At 45.8% G+C, this 20,856-nt stretch overlaps 1 protein-coding gene across 1 annotated transcript in view; it reads right to left on the bottom strand.

Moving 5' to 3' along the window:
• Positions 1–20,856, bottom strand: part of ptch1 (patched 1) — a 48,380-nt gene that overhangs the window by 19,523 nt on the left and 8,001 nt on the right. The window contains 10 exon segments of the mRNA XM_031585505.1: positions 2,654–2,779; positions 6,127–6,225; positions 6,510–6,665; positions 7,019–7,150; positions 9,270–9,417; positions 10,674–10,801; positions 10,911–11,112; positions 13,055–13,146; positions 13,468–13,537; positions 14,347–14,536. Coding sequence (XP_031441365.1) covers positions 2,654–2,779; positions 6,127–6,225; positions 6,510–6,665; positions 7,019–7,150; positions 9,270–9,417; positions 10,674–10,801; positions 10,911–11,112; positions 13,055–13,146; positions 13,468–13,537; positions 14,347–14,536 — 1,343 coding nt within the window.

The following is a 20,856-nucleotide window of genomic DNA, read 5'->3' as shown; positions in this document are numbered from 1 at the left end:
GAGCCATGGAGCCCTGCAGGGCCTGGAGGTGTGGCACAGGAACTAAGGCTCGTCAGACAGCTACTCTCAAATCTGTGTGTACACGCACGCACGCACACACACACACACACACACACACACACACACACACACACACACCTGGTGTTTTGCTTTTTACAACTTCCAGGCAGAGGCAGCACAATGCTGTCTCCCTCCCTCCCTCCCTCTTTCCCTTCTCTCTCTAGCTTTCTTTCTATCCATCCGTGTTTCTATTTATTTGTTTTCAGTCTTCAACACCTCCTTAGGCACATAGTCTCTGCCTTCACAAGCCCTCTGACTTACAGTGCGTGACAAATATTCAGTTCGTCCAAATATGACAGTGGTTCAGACGCTAAGTATTGAACCCTGAGTGAAGCACTGTGTGTTCAATAGATAACAGAACCACAAGGGAAAAACCCACACATATAAAACATGTGGATCGCATGCAGAGGATCCAGAGGGACAGAAATCCGATCCGGTACTCTGGGAGTAAACAGAATTCCCAGCGCTCCGGTCATCTGTCCACACTTGTTATTCCTGCACCTCCTCACCGGGGGCTGCGGGATGAGTAACTGGCTGACTAACGTCTTGCCTGTGTGGTCCTTCCCACCTCGGGCTCTGTGTGTTATTGCGACCACACACACACACACACACACACACACACACACACACACTTTCTCTCTAGCTCTCTCTCTCTCTCTGCACCCACAAATGTGTGTGTAAGAACCTCCCACACAAGCCACTCACAGCCAAATCACTACTTCAGCAGTCCCATTGTGAAAAACCACAGCCATTCAAACGAGAGAGCACAAGCTTTTTTTCTATATCAACTCAGGGTGATGGGGCTGGCTAGGCTAGCTGAAACGTATTCGACCTCAACACAGATAACCACAGAGCCTCCCTGTCTGAGTTTAGATTGCAGAGCTCTTTAGGAAAGAAGCCGGGAAGTGTGTTTGTGTGGGGTGGGGTTGAAGATTGGGGCTCCCCACAGCTGTGTGGCTTTTGCAAGGGCGATGGTGAGTTCACCTCACCGCAAGTTCAGAGGTCGAGGCAGAATGAGAAAGTATGCGGGGTGGGGGGGGGAGTGGGAGGCGGACCTATAAGTCATGCTAACTCCACGGTCCAACAGGACAAAGCTTTTGGTCAACACCTCCCTCCACAGACTCATTTTAATGGGCTGATAGAGACACCTTCACACAACCATTAGTGTTGGAACAAATCTCTACGTCCACAGAAGAGTGTACACACTTCACAGATATCATCTAGAAAAACCATTGGAACTCAACACAAGTTAGGCCTTATTAAATTGACTTGAGATTGTTTGAATTGTATAATACACATAACATGCCGAAAATGTTATGTAGCTTTACCAAAGCTACTAGACCAAATCTGATAATACATAGTACATCCCATAAACACAGCTTCATTCAGTTAAATACACATGTATTGTTGGAACCATGGACTGTTAATGTGTGGGAGTGTAGAATTCTTTGCTAAATCGACATTTTTTTTCTTCCATTTTTGCAAAATTCCCTCAAACCGAGTAAATTGTCTTTGTGGGTCAAGAACCAAGCGCTTAGTTAGCATCTGGATGTGTGCACCGAAAGAGACCCATTTCAGAAACCTGCTTCAGAGTATTGCATTTCAAAGGGCAGTGGGCACAGACAACACATTCACACAGGCACACTTTCACCCATTCATTCCCCATTCAGCTAGAAGTCAGCCAGTCAGCCAGTCAGTCAGTCAGTCCGACTCATGCGCTCTCTGCCCCTAATCCATCTCCACACTCACACACTCGCGGGGGCAGACCCCAGAGGTGTTCCTGGATCTGTGCGGAGCAAAGGCCACCTTTACCCCCGGCATCTGGCTCAAGGGGGCTCGGGCCCGTGGTCATTACTTCACTGCCTTTACTGCCACCCTCACTAAATCAGGACCTGGCATTTAACCTGCGTGAACTCAATTAAAAGGCCGGTTCCACTTCGGAACAGAACCCAAAAAACAAAAAAGAAAAGGGGAAGAAAAAAGAAAACCAAAGAAAAACATGCCAGGCTGCTCTTCGCTCGTTTGGTCTTTGGGTGTGATGGGGGGCCCAATGCGGTCATTCATAAATGAAGGACAGATGCGAGTCACGCTAGGCTCTCTCTCTGCTTAACAACCTCCCACGCAGATGCCACAATCACTCCTCTCCTCGACCCCCCGCCCTCCCTAAAACACCACCACCCCCACCACCACCGCCTCCAGACAGCGCCTCAGGGCTAGAGTTACCGCTGCCCAGAGAGCTGCAATCTGGTGAGACACGAGGAGAGCAGGCTGCTGGTCAGGCCATGGGGGGTGGGAAGGGGAAGGGGAGGGGGGACCTCTCTTGTTCGACACTCAATCACTCAGTCTCTTGTTCTCTCCCTCTTTCCATCTCTATCACACTTTCTACGAAGCTCACGCAACCACCACGTGCACGTTTGACACTTGTTAGTAAGAAAAGGAAAAACGTTTCAAAGAGCCCATTAAAATAAAAGTATACTACACATACACTTCTGGAAGTACAGTATATGCATGTACACACACACACACACACACACACACACACACACACACACACACACACACACACACACACAGACACACTAAAAACACTGACCTGTAGAGAGAAGGCGCGGAGAGCTGGGATGGGGATGAGGGCGGCCATGAAGAAGGCGGTGACGTTGCTGATGGAGGTGAGAGCCACGCTGGCGCCCGTCCTCTTCAGGCACTCGCCGGTGCGGTCCTGCCACAGAACACACACACAGTCAGATGACATGCATGGAACACACACACACACACTTAATAATATATATTATATACATAATATATATTTTCTACTATTACTATTATTATTATTATTATGGATGAGCTATTTTTTGGATGGCTACAGTCTGTCAACCCCACGAAGGCTTATGGATATGAAAACACATGAAAAGCTATGTAAACACAAAAACACAAAACACACACACACATCTGTGGTCCTTTTGTAGAGTAATTGAGTACATTCATGGCCTTCCCGCCTGAACTTCAGCACCCTTTATGTAGTAGTCAACACAGTCAGCACCTATCTCCAAGCCAAGCTGTTCCGTTTGTACATATCGGGTGCAGGCCCTCGGTGACCTTCGCGCCAACATTCACAAGGTCACTCGGCACTCCGGCAGGTGTCTAAACAACTCGGTGTCGGTGTTGCGGGATGAATCGGTGCCACCAACATCAACATCTCTCAAGGTGTGCAAACGAGAGAAAAAGGAGAAGTGCGGCTGAGCAGCGGCGTTATTTGCCGTCGTCAGCAAGAGCGGCCGAGGTAAAGCGGTAACTTAACGCAGTCAGCAAACAGAATCGCCACAGACGTGAACGACTTTGGCCAAAGCACACACGCTCTCAAATGCGCACTCCTTTCCAAATGGTAAAGTGTGTTTTTCTGCCAGAATATTACATTACTAAACACTGCAATGATTTGGGGGGGTAGAGGGGAAAGAAGTTGAGCGCGTACGTCTTCCATATTAACCTCCCCACGCAAAACGCGCCTGTGGATGAACTTGAAACTCTCTCGCCATGTGGCCTGCGGGTCTATTATAATCAAATGACCATTTCAATATGATTATACTGTAAATTACTCCGATTACACTATGAAAATCTAACAGAGCTGCAAAACAAATGTTAGCATTAGCCTCCATACTAATAAATATATCTAAAATATCTTTATAAATATATTAAGTCAACTGGGTGCTCACTTCCCATAAAACTGCATGATGGCTACGTTGACAGTTCAAATACAGCAGTAATACGCCTACACATTTAACAATACATGCACAAGAATACAATTATTGATACTCGGTTCGTTTAGCCTACTTGCATAACTGTTAGTTCCTCTTGGTGTCGCCAATTTGCAAATTACAAATATTATGCGTACGCCACCTCCAGAGGTACGCATGTCTGCCCAGTATCTTTTCATTAATACTGTTTTAGGTGTAGAAAGGGGCTCAGCACGATTTTAGTGCGTACCCAACGTTGATGCGTGTGTCTAAAAGTGGAGCTACACCACCAAAGCCAACAAAAGGGTTAAAAACCATAGGTATGCAGACCCCTCAAAACACAGAACGGCTACACTACACAAACAAAAAAAGACAACTTGACTGAAATGATTGAAATACAAACCATTAATAAAAAGATAATTAAAGGTAATTAAAAAGATATTTAGCTGTGCCACATTTTTTATAAGTGAAACAAACCTGCAGGTTTGTACTGAATGTATACTGAGACCACATCACAGTAAACAAACACCTGAAGTTGCGAAACAGCCGTCTTTCCAGTTAGAAAACATCATCTGGATGTTCAGCTGGAGTGTGATTCAGAGCATTGAGCGTTACTCTCATTTACAAACTAGCCATTGAGGACAAAGGTTCCTTTGCGTTCGAGCACAAACCACCGCAGCTCGAAATGGAAGTCCATTTCAGACATTGGTGCAAATGGATAGAAATACTTACAATGTAAGAAAGAGAGACGGATGGATAGAAAGTAAGAATGAAAGCAAGCAAAGAATGAACGAAAGATCAAAGGAGTAGGAAAGAACAAAAGAGAGAAAGTACAAAGAAAGAAAGAACGAGAGAAATTAAGAGTGGAAGAATGAAAGACGCGTGACAACGCTACAGCTAGACGTGCACAATTGTGTGCGCCAATTTAAACCTTCTCTTTGAACGTGAGAGAGCCACTTATCATTGAGTTCACAAGTGACAGCATAACGATCCCAACTCTGCATAAAGGCTTTCTCCTCTAATCCACACTTATGTGGCTTTTAAGATGGAGAAAATGCTTAATTGCCTCCCACCCCAAACCGCCCAACAAAACTCCTCTAAGCCAGAACCCCATTGTGTGCCCATGGACTTGTAAGGATAGGTGCAGTTTTGTTATTTATCTTCAGTCATGCCGAGATTTTTTTGAAAGACACCACAAACCCTACCAACTCCACCCTTTAGCACAAATACAATAGCAGACCAACACACACACACACACACACACACACACACACACACACACACACACACACACACACACACACACACACACACACACAAACACACACACACACACACACACACACACACACACAGAGACCAGCTACGGCAGACACACTCTGCAGATTCTTTGCTCCCCCACAGAGACGTGGATATGAAAACACACCAAAAGATATGCGTCCACATTCACCGACTCACACATGCACGCACATCTGCGGTCTCTTTTGTTGTTGAAGTGTTGAGGACGTGCAAGCCCACACACAGCGCTCTTCATCCTGTGCCCCGAAGACAAGAGGGATCATGTTTTCCCCTTCAGGAGGGAACTATTTACTTTTCATCTCAACCATGCAAGGCACGGGAAGATGGGGAATCAGTGGAGGAGAGCAATAGGAAGAGGGGGGGGACAACTACGGGGGAGGGAGGGGGGGGGGGACAACTAAGGGGGAGGGGGCAACTAAGGGGGAGGGAGGGGGGGGGGGGGGGTTTGGGGGGCTGGGTTACTGGAATCCTACAAAAGCATCTCTCATCATACCAACACTGCCAGCGACTTAACATGAAACAATAACATGAAACAAGACAACACCTGCCTCTCTGCTTTGCATTTTGAAAAACTGAAAAGAATGTACACAGAGGCACAGGTCCAGACGGCTGCCACTCAGGCTACATTCACACTCATACCTTTTCGTTTTAAAAAGCGGACGGAGCTCTGTTTCACAAATAATCTCCGTCTTTACTAGCACCCCTGAAAATGGAAAAAAAAACCTTCCTGGCCACGAAGAAAGGGTCACTTTGATCGCTCAAGCGTGGCCAGTTTTGAAGTTGCATCCCAGGCAGGGACAGGTACCTGCACATTCCTTGATGTGAGCGATAACAGCAGGTCTGCAGGACTATATTTGAAGGGGGAAACGTTCAGATTCTTCCCGAACGTTTTCAAATTGTTGTCCCCCTTTTAGGGAGACGGTGTCGACCCTAATTACGAGCATCTCGGCGACGACGCAACACTTTGATATGAGGGCCTGTATGAGGGATCCTTGTCAGAGGGTCCCGTCAGAGTCTGAGATAGCAGTGCCCTCACCTCGAAAGGGATCCTCTTATTCTGCCCCGTCTCACTGAAGGCATGGGCCAGGAGGAACACATCATCCACACCCACGCCCAGAGCCAGAAATGGCAACACCTAGAATGACAGATAGTATAGTTACTTTTTTGAGGCGAGCAAGTTGCAGGGGTACTTGGGCAGAGGGTATTTGACTTGACAGATTATTTGATTTATTATTACAAAAAACACAGAGAACACATATCAACTAAGATGGTAGGTGACTAAACGGATATTCATTCAGCTTTTAAGATCATCTTAAGATCATCCTACATTCGTTATCGAAAACATCACATCCTGTACGGCGGCCATTTATCGCCAATAACATCCACGCGTCGGTGGTGTTTCGAGGCCTGCTTGCGTACCTGAGTGGTAGCGGCGTTGAAGGAGATCCCGATCAGAGAGCACAGGCCCAGTCCTGCTGCCACTGACAGGGTGACGAGGAGGACGCCCGCCAGCCCCACAGCACCCTGGGACTTGGCGCAGTCCCAGCGCAGCATGGTCAGACAGGCATAGGCCAGCTGGGGAGAGGGGGCAGCATGGTTAACATGGCTAGAGTGGGTAGCATAACTTACACAAGTGGGCATTTATTCAAAGAAATATGAAATATTAGTAAAAGGAAAATACGAATGTTATTTCATTAACTGTGTCAATACATATAATGCTGGCTGTAGGGACTGGTGAGTTTCCAGCGGTCAGTTCTTCAAATGTATGTTATATCAGACTGCTGGAGCTGGCTGAAATAAACATAGCTACTGCCAAAATACACAAAACCTATAGACACTTGTCGATTGACACGTCACAACAGGACAGCGGTTCCAGTCCCTCCCATCTTTCTGGCGGGATCGTAAGAGGAGAATGAGTTATGCCTCACCATGAGCAGGTAGCCGCTGGCTATGCGGATGACGCTGACATCTGAGAAGGACTTGAGGATGTCCTCGAGGGTGGTGGTGGTGAACGTGAGCACTTTCTGGGACGAGTTGACGGGGACACTCTGTTGCACAGCCTGGACGTTCGGAGACACAAGGAAACACAAGAAAGTGTCATTACTGTTGAATACATTAATGTTTTATTTGTATGTATTCTAATGGTGGTAAAGAAACGGTAAGCATTGTTAGAATTTCTTGCCACCAGACGAAGCTCACTGTAATAATCCACCATTTTCAATGAATGTGGTGTACAAACTATTTTCATCTTAATCTTAATTTGCAGGCAAAGAAGACCTTTTTTGATGTTTCCTGAGAGCTTAAAGCAAGGCCACTTACATACACTATAAAATGTCATACTGAATGTGAAACAAAGATGTCTTGGTGTTAAGACATGGTGTTTTCAACAGATCCAATGAGGAAACACTATTCATAATCTTCTGAGGAAAAATGGACCTCTGTAATATCATTATAGTATCATTATAGATGGGAGATAAATCAGTGTTCAAACCATTCTGCTGACCCCAGTATCCACAAACTTTAAGTTTTAGTTAAGGAACACTCACAAAGAGAGGCAGAGGGAGGGAGAGAGATAGAGAGAGAGAGAGAGAGAGAGGAGTGAGAGAGAAGAGCGAGAGAATGTGTGTGTGTGTGTGTGTGTGTGTGTGTGTGTGTCGTCTCCCCAGCTCTCAGCGGTACCCCCCCGTGCCAAGCCAAGGTCAGGGCCTCCAAACACAGAGAGCAGCGGATGATGTCACACACCAGTCACCAATGGGACGGCAGCTGTGAAAAAGATTCTGCGCGGAGCGCCCTAATGCTTTCCAGACAGCGGCGGGCCGCCTCGTGTTTTTTTTACCCTCCCGGCACAGCATCTGAGGCGGGCCTCCCGCCACACACTGCTCCACCGCGCACCACGGCCGAGATGGGGAGCACGCTCCGAGAGGAGAGGAGTGGGGGCGCTTTATTACAGAGCTGACCTTGTCTGCAGGAAAGGTGTGTTTGTGTGTGGTGTGTGTGAGAGAGAAAGAGAGAGAGAGAGAGAGAGAGGGAGGGAGTTGGCGTGTGTGTGTGTGAGTGTGTGTGTGTGTGTGTGTGTGTTTGTGTGTGTTGGGGTGTAGACATTGGGGTGTCGTCTTGCAAGGCTATGTGTGAAGTGTGGCTAAGCATGGAGGAGGGGCAGACAGAATTGAGAGCAGCTGAATGACTGCTCTCATAACTAGAGGCAGCGTCTTTCAGCTCTTAACCTATCACGGGAGAAAAGCACCAATCCTCCTGGTCAACTATGGTGCGGTGTGGCTAAGGTAACACAGGTTGACTAAAACGCCAATATAATCACAGAATGCACCTGAGCTTACTCATTTATGCTTACACTGAACTCTCTTTCATACTGTTACACATGATATAACAAAACAGACAGAATAATTCTCCTGGGATTAATGACATTTCGACAAATAATAGTAATAATCAATTATAAGCATAAGCACCTATTAGATGTTTATGTTGTGTACATTGCTGCTATGTTAGCATGTTGCTAACTGTTGCTTGCCCTGAATTACTGAATTACAGTAATACAGTAATAAGAAAAAAGCCTCTATCCTGCTTTAGTTCCTCTCAGGTCATACACTGCCCCTGTGAGGCTCAGCAACACCCAAGCTGGGTGTAAACTAGAAGAATAAGTTAACTGAAAGACACCCTGGAACCGTACAACTTCATTAGGAACTGTCGTAGGCATAACAAATCACACGCTCAGATGGCAAATGAGGACATGCTCCGTGTCATTCGTCTTATCTGCTGTCGGAAACATCTGTACAGATATACTGTGGGACGCGTGAGATCGTGCGACCTGCTAGTGATCTTTAGCCTCACTCCCTTTTCAAAGCCAGAACAGCTGGCTCCCCGTGTCACTCCTCCGAAACCTTTCAGTGAAATACATCCCCCAACACACACACACACACACACACACACACATATATATTTAACAGGTGTCAAACATTCAGTAAACAAAGTGTCTTTTCTCGTTGTTTAGGAGGTTGTGTTATTTTTTCAGCTGCGGTGAGAACATCACCCAATCATCAACCCGGACAATCCCGTGATCACTATTGCTGCATGCTGCGTTTGCGTGATCTGACTTCGATCAAAGGAACTACAAATGAAATAATAAATCAAAATAAAATATTGTTCCATTTTAAAACACCCCACCTCAGAGTATCTCCTTTGCCAGGCTTCCAAGATGGCTGCTGCCTTGTCCTCATTCCAGTTCAGGACCACGACGTCGTGGTCGTTCTTCAAGTGTTCGTACATCTGCTTGGGGGTCATCAGCTGAAACATGGTCTGCAGGGCTTGGGCACTGAAACAAACCGGATGGGCGCAGAAAAAGTCATTTATTGGTCATTGGTAAGGTTCTGTAATGTTTCGATTTTAACGTCACACAATCCATGAAATGTTTGCTCCATTTCATCCGACATCCTTGAGGTCCATAAGGTTTGTTTTTTACTCCCCTGGCCAAGGCAAAAAAAGCAAGTAACTACTTGACACCAAACTGAATGGTTTGTATTATATTATATTAGCGTGAATGATATTCTAAACACAGACCCTGCTATGTTTTGTCTTCATACACACGCACTACATCCACACACACTTTCCTAGTCTTCCAATCATTCATAGATGATAAAACATGATTTAAGAGCCACATTTGGGTGGAAAACGCAGTTCATCACCAACAACTATTCTTCAGAGAGAAGGCAGACCTGTAAAAACGGACAACACTCGGCAGCTGAGAAAACAGCCCCTCTGTTTGCCTGAGTGGCCCAGAGCACCGACCCGCATACCCACGGGCTGCCATACTGACTCCGCATACTAAAACGAAAAGCCGTGTGGTTCTGTCCTGCCAATACCAACACAAATGACCGCTCAATTCTTGGTAAGATGCAGGTTAGCAGAACAAAGTCGGTCTTTGTTGCTCAGGTTGTTGCTACATTCAACCGAGGCACGCCATATTCACGGGCGTGAGTTGTGGCTTCGAATAAAAGTAGTTGTTTAGCTTTTCATAAATGTAAGGATATTAAGGGGTTTCAAAATGCAGTTTGCGTACAGTCTGTGAGTGTTTGTGTTGTTTCTCAAACACTGGGGTTCCTCTGTGTCATTGTCTCCTGCTTGCCCTCATTTGGCATGCTTTGGGGTTGACACGGAACAGCTGGGACCTATACGATTTCAGTGGAATCTGCTAATGGCCGCAAGATTTATAGCACTTGAGCGCACTCAACGTGTTTGGAGCCACACAACTGTGATCCCGTCGGAACACACACACTCACACACACACACACACACACACACACACACACACACACTCACACACACACACACACACACACACACACAGACACACACACACACACACACACACACACACGCACACACACACACACAGACACACACACACAGTAAAAAACACACACGCACACACACGCACACACACACACTCTTAGACAGACATACACACACACATTTAATCCCCTTGCTTTCCTTGTGTCTGGCCTGGCCTCCTCCATTTCCTTTTGTTGGCCTTTCTGTCTACTACTGACTGGTGTATTTCATTGGACGTACCTTTGAAGCTTTCTACTTCCGTTCTTGATGGTCCCTCCAACGATGAGCTCCTCTTGCCAGTGCATGTAGTTCTTGGAGATGCCATGACACCCACCTGCGAGAATGTGGCCAATGTCGAGGTTGAGGGCCTGGCAGACAATTAAAGGGAGTTTAGCTTGACTTGCTTTTTCCATTACCAGGTCAAACACGCTAGACAGCCTCTGTGTGCCGGGCCGTGTGCGTGTGCGTGTAACCCACCTGTGTGTCGTTCTTGTTGGGAGCTGAGAGGGGACAGTCGGGGTCTTTGGGGTTCAGGCACGGTCTGTCCATGTAGCCGCGGCCCACGCCGGCCTTGGCCAGCATCTCCTCCCAGGTGTCCACTTGAAAGTTCATGGACTTCAGGTCTGCCAGGAACTCCATGGGGTCGAAGTTGGTCCACTGAATGGGTTTCAGCTTCCCGCTGGTGGAGAGGAGAAGGTGAGGAAGAAGTGAGCGCGGTGATACAAATGATAGTGACCTTGACAAGGAAGTTAAATCATTTCATTCCCCTGACCAAATGGCTGGCGTCCACCATGGAGGCGAGCAAATACCTAAACAAATGTCTGCATTCTCAGGTGCCCTGGTTTGTCTCGGGCGACTGAACACCACAGGTAAATTTGCTTGTAGTTCTAAATAGTCCGATTATTTATACTACATCGCGAGCGGAGCTCCTTTTTTTATGATTTTGGATCCTTTGTTGTGCATAGTTCTTACAAACATAATTGTAAGTAAAATACAAAGTAAAATTAAATGTTTGAACGAACCTTACATTGTTTTTCTATGAACATTTTCAAAGCCTTTCAACAAGTGAAGCCCTCCACATGTCCACTCATTTCTAACATACCGTAACTGTGCTTACATATCATGCTGTTTATTCAGGCGGTAACATTTTGGTGGTGAACGCCATTCACGTGACCCACCATTATCCATCTCACACTGATTTAATGTTACGTCTGTCATGTAATAGAAAGAAACAGGTGTTTCTAAACATTCAAGACTTTCAGAGGCCTTTTCAGTATTTAATAAGCCGACGGTCTTTTTGCTGCTACACAGAATCATTTGTGACACCATAAATATACATAAAATCCATCCTCTACAGTCATTTCATGATCCATGACTGAACTGTTGAATCACATTGTTGAGGTTTTCTCGTATGAATAGCCTTTGAGCATTTAACTTCTAGTTCACTTTTAATATGGCATGATGGAGCCTCATCTCAAAGACATTTTTTTTTACTACTGAATATTTACAGTCCCTTTCCTCCAAACTTTCCTCCCTCTTCTCCCATACCAACTCTAAATCTTGCCTCATCTGTCTGTTCCACCCTCTGTTTGCCTCTCTCTCTCTCCCTCTCTCTCTCTCTCTCCCTCTCTCTCTCTCTCTCTCCCTCTCTCTCCCCCCCCTCTCTCTCTCTCCCTCTCTCTCTCTCCCCCCCCCTCTCTCTCTCCCTCTCTCCACCCTCTCTCCCTCTCTCTCTCTCTCTCTCTCTCTCTCCCTCTCTCTCTCTCCATCTCTCTCTCTCTCTCTCTCTCTCCTCCTGTGTTTGTCACACCATGCAGACTCCTCTGGCCCCTTTCCTGTGCTCCACAGCACTTTGTATGTGTTTAACCAGGCTTGAGACATTATTCCAGTGCTTCCAACTAGAACACTGTTAAAGTCCCTATTTGCCATCAGGGAGGGAGGGAAGAGAAAGAGAGAGAGAGAGAGAGAGAGAGAGAGAGAGAGGGTGAGACAGAGAGAGACAGATAAAGAAAGGGAGCCTCTGCTTTGCAACTCAAAGCTGATTGGCATTAATAGTGAGGAGACCCAGTAAAAAACGCACAGCAATGTCGTATCGAGTGAGGAGTTAAAAAGGGTGACCGGCTGGCTCAAAAAACAAAGTAAGCTCCAAAACAACGTCTTTTCAAAACAGCAGAGCACAGACGAGCAATCAACCAAACTAGAAGCACGACTCACTTCTTTTAACTTGCAATATTTGTCCACGACTTTGAGCAGTTGACAGATTTATAATGCACCCTTTGTGCCTCCCATCTAGACAGGGGGTGAAAGTGAAACTACAAGCTGCCCCGATTGGCAATGACTTGCTTAAAAACAGAGAGCGGGGGGGGGGGGGATTTCTTGGGTGGCCCTCCAATGAATTTATAAGTCAGCCATTTTCATGCATGCCTGGGGCTCAGCCCTCGTAAAAGGGGCCTTGATTACAGAGCTCGCTCTCTTACACAGGAGGGATTTTTTCTTTCTTTCTTTACTTCTTCTTTACAATCCATCCTGATGTGACTTATCACTGGCTCTTTTGTGCTGTGTGAAAACAAAGGGCTTAAGGCAAAAGCAGAGAGGGGAAAAGATAATCAGACGTGACCTACAGGAGATACACCATGCCCGACTGCAGCTTCGCTCCTTCCCAGAAGCAATCCAGTGGTGTGATGATGAGGCAGGGGTGAAGTTTGTCGATAAACTGAAATAAAAAAAAGGCATGGACGTGCGTTACTTTTCAAGCCGCTGGGGTCAGTTAGTGGAAATAATGTCACAGACGTGCGTCACACAAAAACAAAAAAAACATTGCCCAGATTCAGATAAAGCAGCTTGCTTTGCCGCAAGTTTTAGTAGCAGTTTTAACTTCTGCATAACTTCTAAATGGTTAAGGTTAAGGGCTGAAGAGGATCTAGCCAGAAAGAGTTAAATAATAAATAATAATGTCGGGGGGGGGGGGGGGGGTGGTGGGGTACCCAAGCTAGACAGATGTTTCGGAATCACTCAGTAGATGTCAATTACTCACCTGATTAAGAAAATTGGTTTCGGTTACCATTTCTCCTGACTTGTAGCACAAATCCTCTAAATTCCATTGCCTAAAACAAAGAATAAGGGATAATGAGTGAGTTTGAATTTATTTCCGTAATCACCATTTCACCTGTACAAACATTCAGACTCCTGGCCACATCATTCAACTCTCAAAACCTTGTTTTCATTGTCGTGAAAAGAATGCCTTTAGGCACTAGAACTGGCTTCTGGTAATCCCTCCAATTACATTAAATGATTTCATAATGATAACAATTTAATAATTTTATGCTTCTTACTCTAGGTCTAGCTTGAACAACACACCTGTCTCCTCTGAGGTGAAAGCCATGCATTATATGACTCAATACTGTGCTCATTGCATTATATGACTCAATACTGTGCTCATTGCATTATATGACTCAATACTGTGCTCATTGCATTATATGACTCAATACTGTGCTCATTGCTGGTCTTCATTCTCCCGTGTGACACTATGATTAGCATGGGTCAAAAATGTGTTCAAGAAATGGCTGAGAAGGTTTGATTTAATCACCATACATTCTTATGTATATTCCATGTGACCTAGTTATACATGATGTGAACACATCTTGCACTAATTAGCACAAAATTAGCAATCTCCTGAACTGGGCCCACTGACCTTCCAGCTGTTTTGTATTGTGTGCTCGAATAAGGCATATCATTTCTCAAAGCACTACAAGTGTTGTAATTTGTTGATATTAAGTTGAATAGGTATGCTGAAGATACCAGGCTGAACTCTTTTAGAAGCCCAAGCGGAGGCGTGTGGCGTGTGGCGTGTGGCGTGTGGCGTGTGGCGTGTGGCGTGTGGCGTGTGGCGTGTAGCGTGTGGCGTGGCTCCTACCTGTTGTACATGTAAACCTGCACCCTGCTAGCCTTGAGAGCAGAGTCCAGGTGCTGCCTCAGCGCCTCCACCGTCAGGACGTTGGCGCCTCCCTCCCGCGGCGTCTGGATCATGAGCTGAGGGTTGAACATGGCCTCCTCCCCAATCTTCTGCCGCGTGTACTTCAGCTCCTCGTTCACCCTGCCCCCATCTGCAGAGAAGGTCGACAGAGGTGAGCGACCACACAAGCAACATTCCTGACCAACACACAGTCAAGGAACTTTCAGAGCCACGACACAGTGCCACTGAACATGGCGATTTGACTAACTAAATAACAGCTTGAACAATTAAAAAAATTTAATTTACAAGGCAAAACCAAAACTTCACCAATTACATATCGAGTTCCACTTGGAATAATAGGCTATGCTGTAATACTTGATACACCAGGTCCCTTCCAAAGAAGTCTATTCAACTCCACCATCCCCACAATCAAATGGATAGAAATAGTGTGAAGTCAATAGTGAAATCAAAGACCACTAAATTGTAAAAGTTGTCCAGTTGTCCCAAACACTTGGTGCCAATTTTACGAACGGTGTTTGTCTCTAATGCCGGCCTTACACCAAACGACTTTTCAAGTGATTTCACTGTTGCAGACAAATTTCCAACATATGAATACAATCATTTTGCAGGAGCATTGTGTCGCACTCCTGTCATGTCGATCGTTTGGTGTAAGGTGATCATCCGAGCTGTCTTAAGTCAGCCTTTCTCTCGTCTTGATGTTCAGATCAAATCAACCGTGTCAATATTAATCATACGTTTTTTTGTTTTGGCTCATGCAGATATTGGTGTGGACATTGCCAACAACCAATCGGTGAGCTCTCTCCAGCACCAAACAGGAAGCAGCAAAGCGGGCACAGGAACATTTCTGGCGGGTAGATAAACAGGGAGCAGACTCTCGGGAGACTGTTGGACTGTGCAAGAGGAGGAGAAACTGGTGGAGTTGTGGAGTGAGCAAGAGTGTCTCTTTAACGCGTCTTCTCAAAAGCTGCTTCTGTTTCTGCTCCATTGTTTCTCTTGTACATTTTCACCAGGAGCATGATAATAATAAATAAATAAATAAATAATCGAAAAATGAATCTAGCTGCAGTCTTGCAAAGAGTGACCCTGCAAGATCCCCAGGCTTTACAAAAATCATAGTCTGTGACTCAAAACTCTTTGTCTAATGAGAGGGTATCTTCTAGTATATGCTTAGCATCAAACACGTCTAACTTGGCTAATCACGGGATGATCAGGTGTTCCACCACCAACAACAAGACTACATATATACAGAAACAGGACTATAAGTGAACAGATTGCCAATCCCATAGTTCTGACTACACTGTTCAAAACTCTCTCCCATCATTCTAGCCAAACTGAAACTGGAGTACGCTTGTAAACTGAAACTGAAGAAAGCTATGATGCAGAGGGTAGATCACAACATCACCCAAGGACACACAAGCCTAATCATTTAATATATCTTACTCGGGCGGTCTTGACACTTTATTATGTAAGCGGATGAATGTCACAGTTGTACTCTTCCAAAGAATTACTAGACATGAGGGGAACACAACTTGCTTGAGAACAGAGAACAAGAACAAGCCCCCCCCCCCATCTAGCTTGGACATTGTATTCTGAACCTGACCTTACTTATTGACATCAAAGCTGTCATCTGTTGTAAAAATGAAATGAAATGCAAATTAGGTATCTGTAGTATTTTGATGGAAAGACTTCAGCTGGGACTAATATGGCTCTCTTTTTTTGTTTCTTGCCTCGGGGTATTTATGAAAAGCTATCCAATTAGAACTCTGACGCTCGTGGTAACATGAAAGGCTCTAGCTTGGAAAAATGAAAAGTCTTAAAAAATGCTCTCTCTACACTTTACTGACCCGGTGCATTGCCAATACACTGGATGCCATGGGTAAGGCAGTTGGTCCTAGTCTCTGCTTATTAGGAACAGCAGACGGGTCTGTAACTGCAAATGGCTTGCAGAGACATCTGAGATTTATGTTTGTGGGGTATTGAAATTACTACAACATGTAGAGTACAATGAGGAACGAAAGTGCCGTGATGATGAATGATCTGTAAATGCAACATGACCTTTACACACGTAATTGTACATTTCATGCTCGATTTGTTGTACTTCTTTCACTGCAAATATCTCTTTATTTAACTTGTACTTCACATTGCGCTGCATAAAACGGACATTAAAAAGCACATTCATTTGGACATGTTCTGCAGCTTGGTCTTACTTTGTGAGTCTTCAACGCCTTGGGTCGCCATTTGTGGAGAGATGAAACATTGCAGGTGTCGTTAAGGTACATTGAGGTCTCAGGATTAAGCCTCGCGAGAGCACTTGCTCTCCACAATCGTGTCTATCTATCTATCGTCTAAAACCGTGTTATGATGTATTGCTCATTGCCATTAACAAATAGCTACAAAAAGCATCTGTTTTCAGATGCCATGAAAGTCAGGAATACTGTTTCAATTGTATCCTACCTTCATTTGTCAGTCTTTTCCACAGTTATTGTTCATTCTCTGGTGCCTGTTAGCAGCAATAGGCAAACTAGCATAAAGCCTACATGTCTACATAAGCACAGTTCGCCACATGAAGATCAGCACAGCGTGACATGAGATGAAAGTTGGCATTCAAATATATCCGTTTAGCTAACGTACAGCGTGCGTACGGATAAAGGGAGTTTCCGAGAGGTCGATTGAAAAAAGGCATAATTGTATGCTGTTGCGTGTGATACTGAGAACCACGATAAGAGTGAAGGAGTCCTGCTGGATGTCTGTGGCCACATACTGTGCACCACAGCCTCTCCTGGCAGCATGACTGCCTGGCAAGAGAGTGTGCAAAGACTAGGCTAGTCAGACTACATTAACATAATGACCCATCTCCAACAATGCCTTCACCTCTGTTCCCACTGCAGGCAGAAACGAGACTAGACGCATGGCAAGATATATACTGCTCTGTGAAAGGAACCCTAAGGGTTTCGCTGCTGGTTCGGGCATCATTTGAAACGAAATGCCTCACGAGGGGCTGACCGAACTGACGTTAGCCGACTACGCTGCACTTTACCTGAACCTAACCTGACCTTCAGGCTTACTATAGAGAACGGCTTGGCTGCTGACGAGCCTGCTTGATGTGTACAGACCCCCCCCCCCCCTATTGGCTGGTGTATCAGATGCATAGCAGACCGAACAGCAGGTGAGACTTGGTGTGGGGAAGTAAAGCGGATTCAGGTGGTGGGCCACGAACCCCACTTTCGTCCTTGGGGGACCCCATGTTTCACAGGAATGTCGATTCAGTGCAGCTGTTTGCTGTTACTGAAAAGGGGGAGAGGACAGGCTGCCTGAGTCTACACTGTAAAGTCACACTCACAGACGTCCCCTGTGGTGAATGTTATTGATGAGTACCCTGAGCAGACTGACTCCAGCTCAAATACAGCTAATTGACAGTGTAATGGGATAGAAGTTTGAAAAGGAGCAGTCTCCACCCAAGGACTTTGAAAGACAAACAGTTATATTTATATTTTGGCTATCTAAAGCCTATTGCTGGCTATCTTGTAGCGTACTGCGAGACTGTTACTACTACATTTCACACGTTCGCCATCACAGGCCTGGAAAAGCAATGTCCATGTCTGACACACAATTTACATTCTGTTTATGCAATCAAATGTGTCCACAACAACCATCCTAATTGATTACCCTTTGGTCCCTGTGATGGCCAAGATAAGTGACCTTTATAAGTCCTGCTACTAGACTCGTTGAAGCGAGGCAATAATCGGACGTTACATTTCTATGTACAGTTGGTTAATGTATACTAAGACTAAATCACATCTGTCTTTTTATTGTGCCGCCATTCGAAATTTCCACCACTCAAACACCACCACATGTGTCAGCTAAGCTTTGCAGACAATCCCAGGCGAATCCCGTCTAGGGCTCCGTGGGGACTATGGTTGCTCTGTAAACACAGCTGGAAGGTCGGATGCCTTCCGCCTCCACACCGCCGCTGACATCTTCGCAGTACTGTCCAGAGGGGCAGCCTACACAAAGCTGGACTTCAAACAGGCACACAAATAACTCCTTATTGATGAGAGTGTAGACTGTGAAAATGCGATGGGAATTGTTTGTGCATTGTTTTTGCGCTGCACTTGCGGTTTGCGAGGTCAACAGAAGTCTAGACTGGCGCTTGGCAACTTGCTAGCAGTGGCTAACTGCTACCACTGACTGGACCACTCTCATTGGAGACATCAAATTGAGAAAGTGGTACTGACGATAGATATGCCAGATGTACAACTTTGAAACCAGGGTCTGTCTTGACTACACCATCTAATTTAAAAACAAAATAGTAAGGCTGTCAAGCAAGAAAGAAAAAAAGCTTGCGAGTTTATTGAGGAGTTGAACTTACAATTAACCCAACGGGCTGCACACCACGTTACAACTACCAACCGGCTGACCTAGTCGCTAGCTCCCTCCCTCCCTCCCTCAAGCACCCCCCCCCCCCCCCAATGTCTGCCTCTCTCCTCTCCTCTACATCTTCATCCCCTTTTCAAGTTAAAAGTCCATTCACGATTAATCACAGCAAATTATTGCAATTCATTATTATTTTTTTATTTTTTTGAATGACAGCACTAGAATTTAGTAAAGCACCCACACTGCCTCGAATAAAACTGAACACTCAAATACATTATTGCCACCATGGGGACTATCTAACCCATCTGTTTGCCTGTAAAATCTGCTTCCGCTGTTTATCTTGGTTGCCGAAAGTAGTATATTTCTCAATCTCTTCCAGAAGTACAATAATGTAAATACGGCTTCCTTTTCTACAAACAAAGTAATAAAAAACAGGTATCAGAATATGCCTCAGAGCCATTTTCCAAAACAGTGGTGTTATAGTGCTCATCATGCACTTTGTGGCTAACACAACAAATAAACAAATTTAAAGAATGCAATAACAAGCACTGGTTCAGTAAAGGCAAACACTACTTCCTAAACATAAGGCAGCAGTCTGGTATCAGATCCAGAGCATAAACTATAGTGCCCTATGTATGACGTGTATGTATGTATGACACTCACATATGGATGTGGATTTCTAAAGAGATAACTATTCGTTTGAATAATTCGGAACATAAACAAACCAAACACCTACAAATTGTAGAACTCCAGGAGAAGATATCAACTATGTTATGATGTTATACAAAAATATTGATCATCCATCGAAGTAAAAAAAAAATCACAATTTTTGGGGACACTGGATGTTTACAAACAACATATCTGATATGAAGTTTATGAAGTGCTAAAACACATTCATTTGTTTGGATTCCTTGCATACTCCCTCAAACTGTATATACACCTCATTCTAAGGAGCAAAGGTGGGGTTTGGAGGAGGTGTGGGGGGGGGGGGTTGAACATATAGTATTTTTCCAAAAAGCTGGCCGAGATGGGGTGGTGCAGAGAAGCGGGTTGGTGCAGAGAGCGGGTGGTGCAGAGATGGGGTGTATATGTAAGCCTCCGCAGCAGCCTCCACGAGGGGTCTTGCATTTGTTGCATAACATTAACCCCTGGTCCCCCCACCTTCTTTTCTTTACACACACACACACACACACACACACGCACACACACACACACACACACACACACACAGGAGAGAGGATTCTCAGTGAGCTGACATTGGGCCCCCTTTTTAAAGCCCCAATCCCCATTCTCACCATTCAGAGGGGCCCAATGCCTTTTGATAGGCTTTCCTCTCAAAGCTGCAGAAGGCTCAAATACAAAGGCACAGGCCTCAGATCATAGGCCCCCAACGTTACACTGGGGCGCACCACCACCACCCACCCCCTTCCCAACCACGGTCATGGCTCCTGGGGCCGTGCCTCCCCAGACCAATCCTGCTATCCCTAGGTGGAGGACTGTGGTTTGGCGGGGGGGGGGGCGGGGTAATTGTGTTGGTGCTGTTCTTGGTTTGGTGGTGGTGGTGGAGTGCCTGGGGAAGGGGAGGGTGTTTGGTGAGGAAAGAGGGTGGAGGGAAGAGAGCCATGTTCAGCACAGGGAGTGCTGCTCAGCACTGCTCCAAGGACTGAGCAGTTGGGGTTTTTTTTTTTTTTTTCAGGGGGACTGTGTTGCGGTCAGGATTAGCTGGATTACATACAAACTCAGCGAGACCCCTGTGGTGGCCAGCGAAGTCCCCAGAGTGAGGTCAGAATGGCACAGACCCTTGTTCTTCCACACGACCCCCCGACGACGACGCCAACCGCCAACACATGACCCAAACCTGCCTGCTTACCCAGTAACTGCCGTCCCCCTTGACTTCCCCTTGTGTGCCTCACATTCACACACTCCTCCCCTGCCACCCGCTTTGAAATGGCACTGCCACCGGCCGGAGTTTACTTCTCAAGCAAGAGGGGGTACTTAAGGCTTAACACTTCTGCAGTCAATCTTCTCCTCTCCTCTCGTGTTCGTCTCGTCATTAGGCTCTCTCTCACTGACCGG

This window comes from Clupea harengus, chromosome 18 (assembly GCF_900700415.2).
Source record: "Clupea harengus chromosome 18, Ch_v2.0.2, whole genome shotgun sequence".
Classification (NCBI taxonomy): Eukaryota; Metazoa; Chordata; class Actinopteri; order Clupeiformes; family Clupeidae; genus Clupea; species Clupea harengus.
This window is presented reverse-complemented; position numbering and strand designations above follow the sequence as displayed.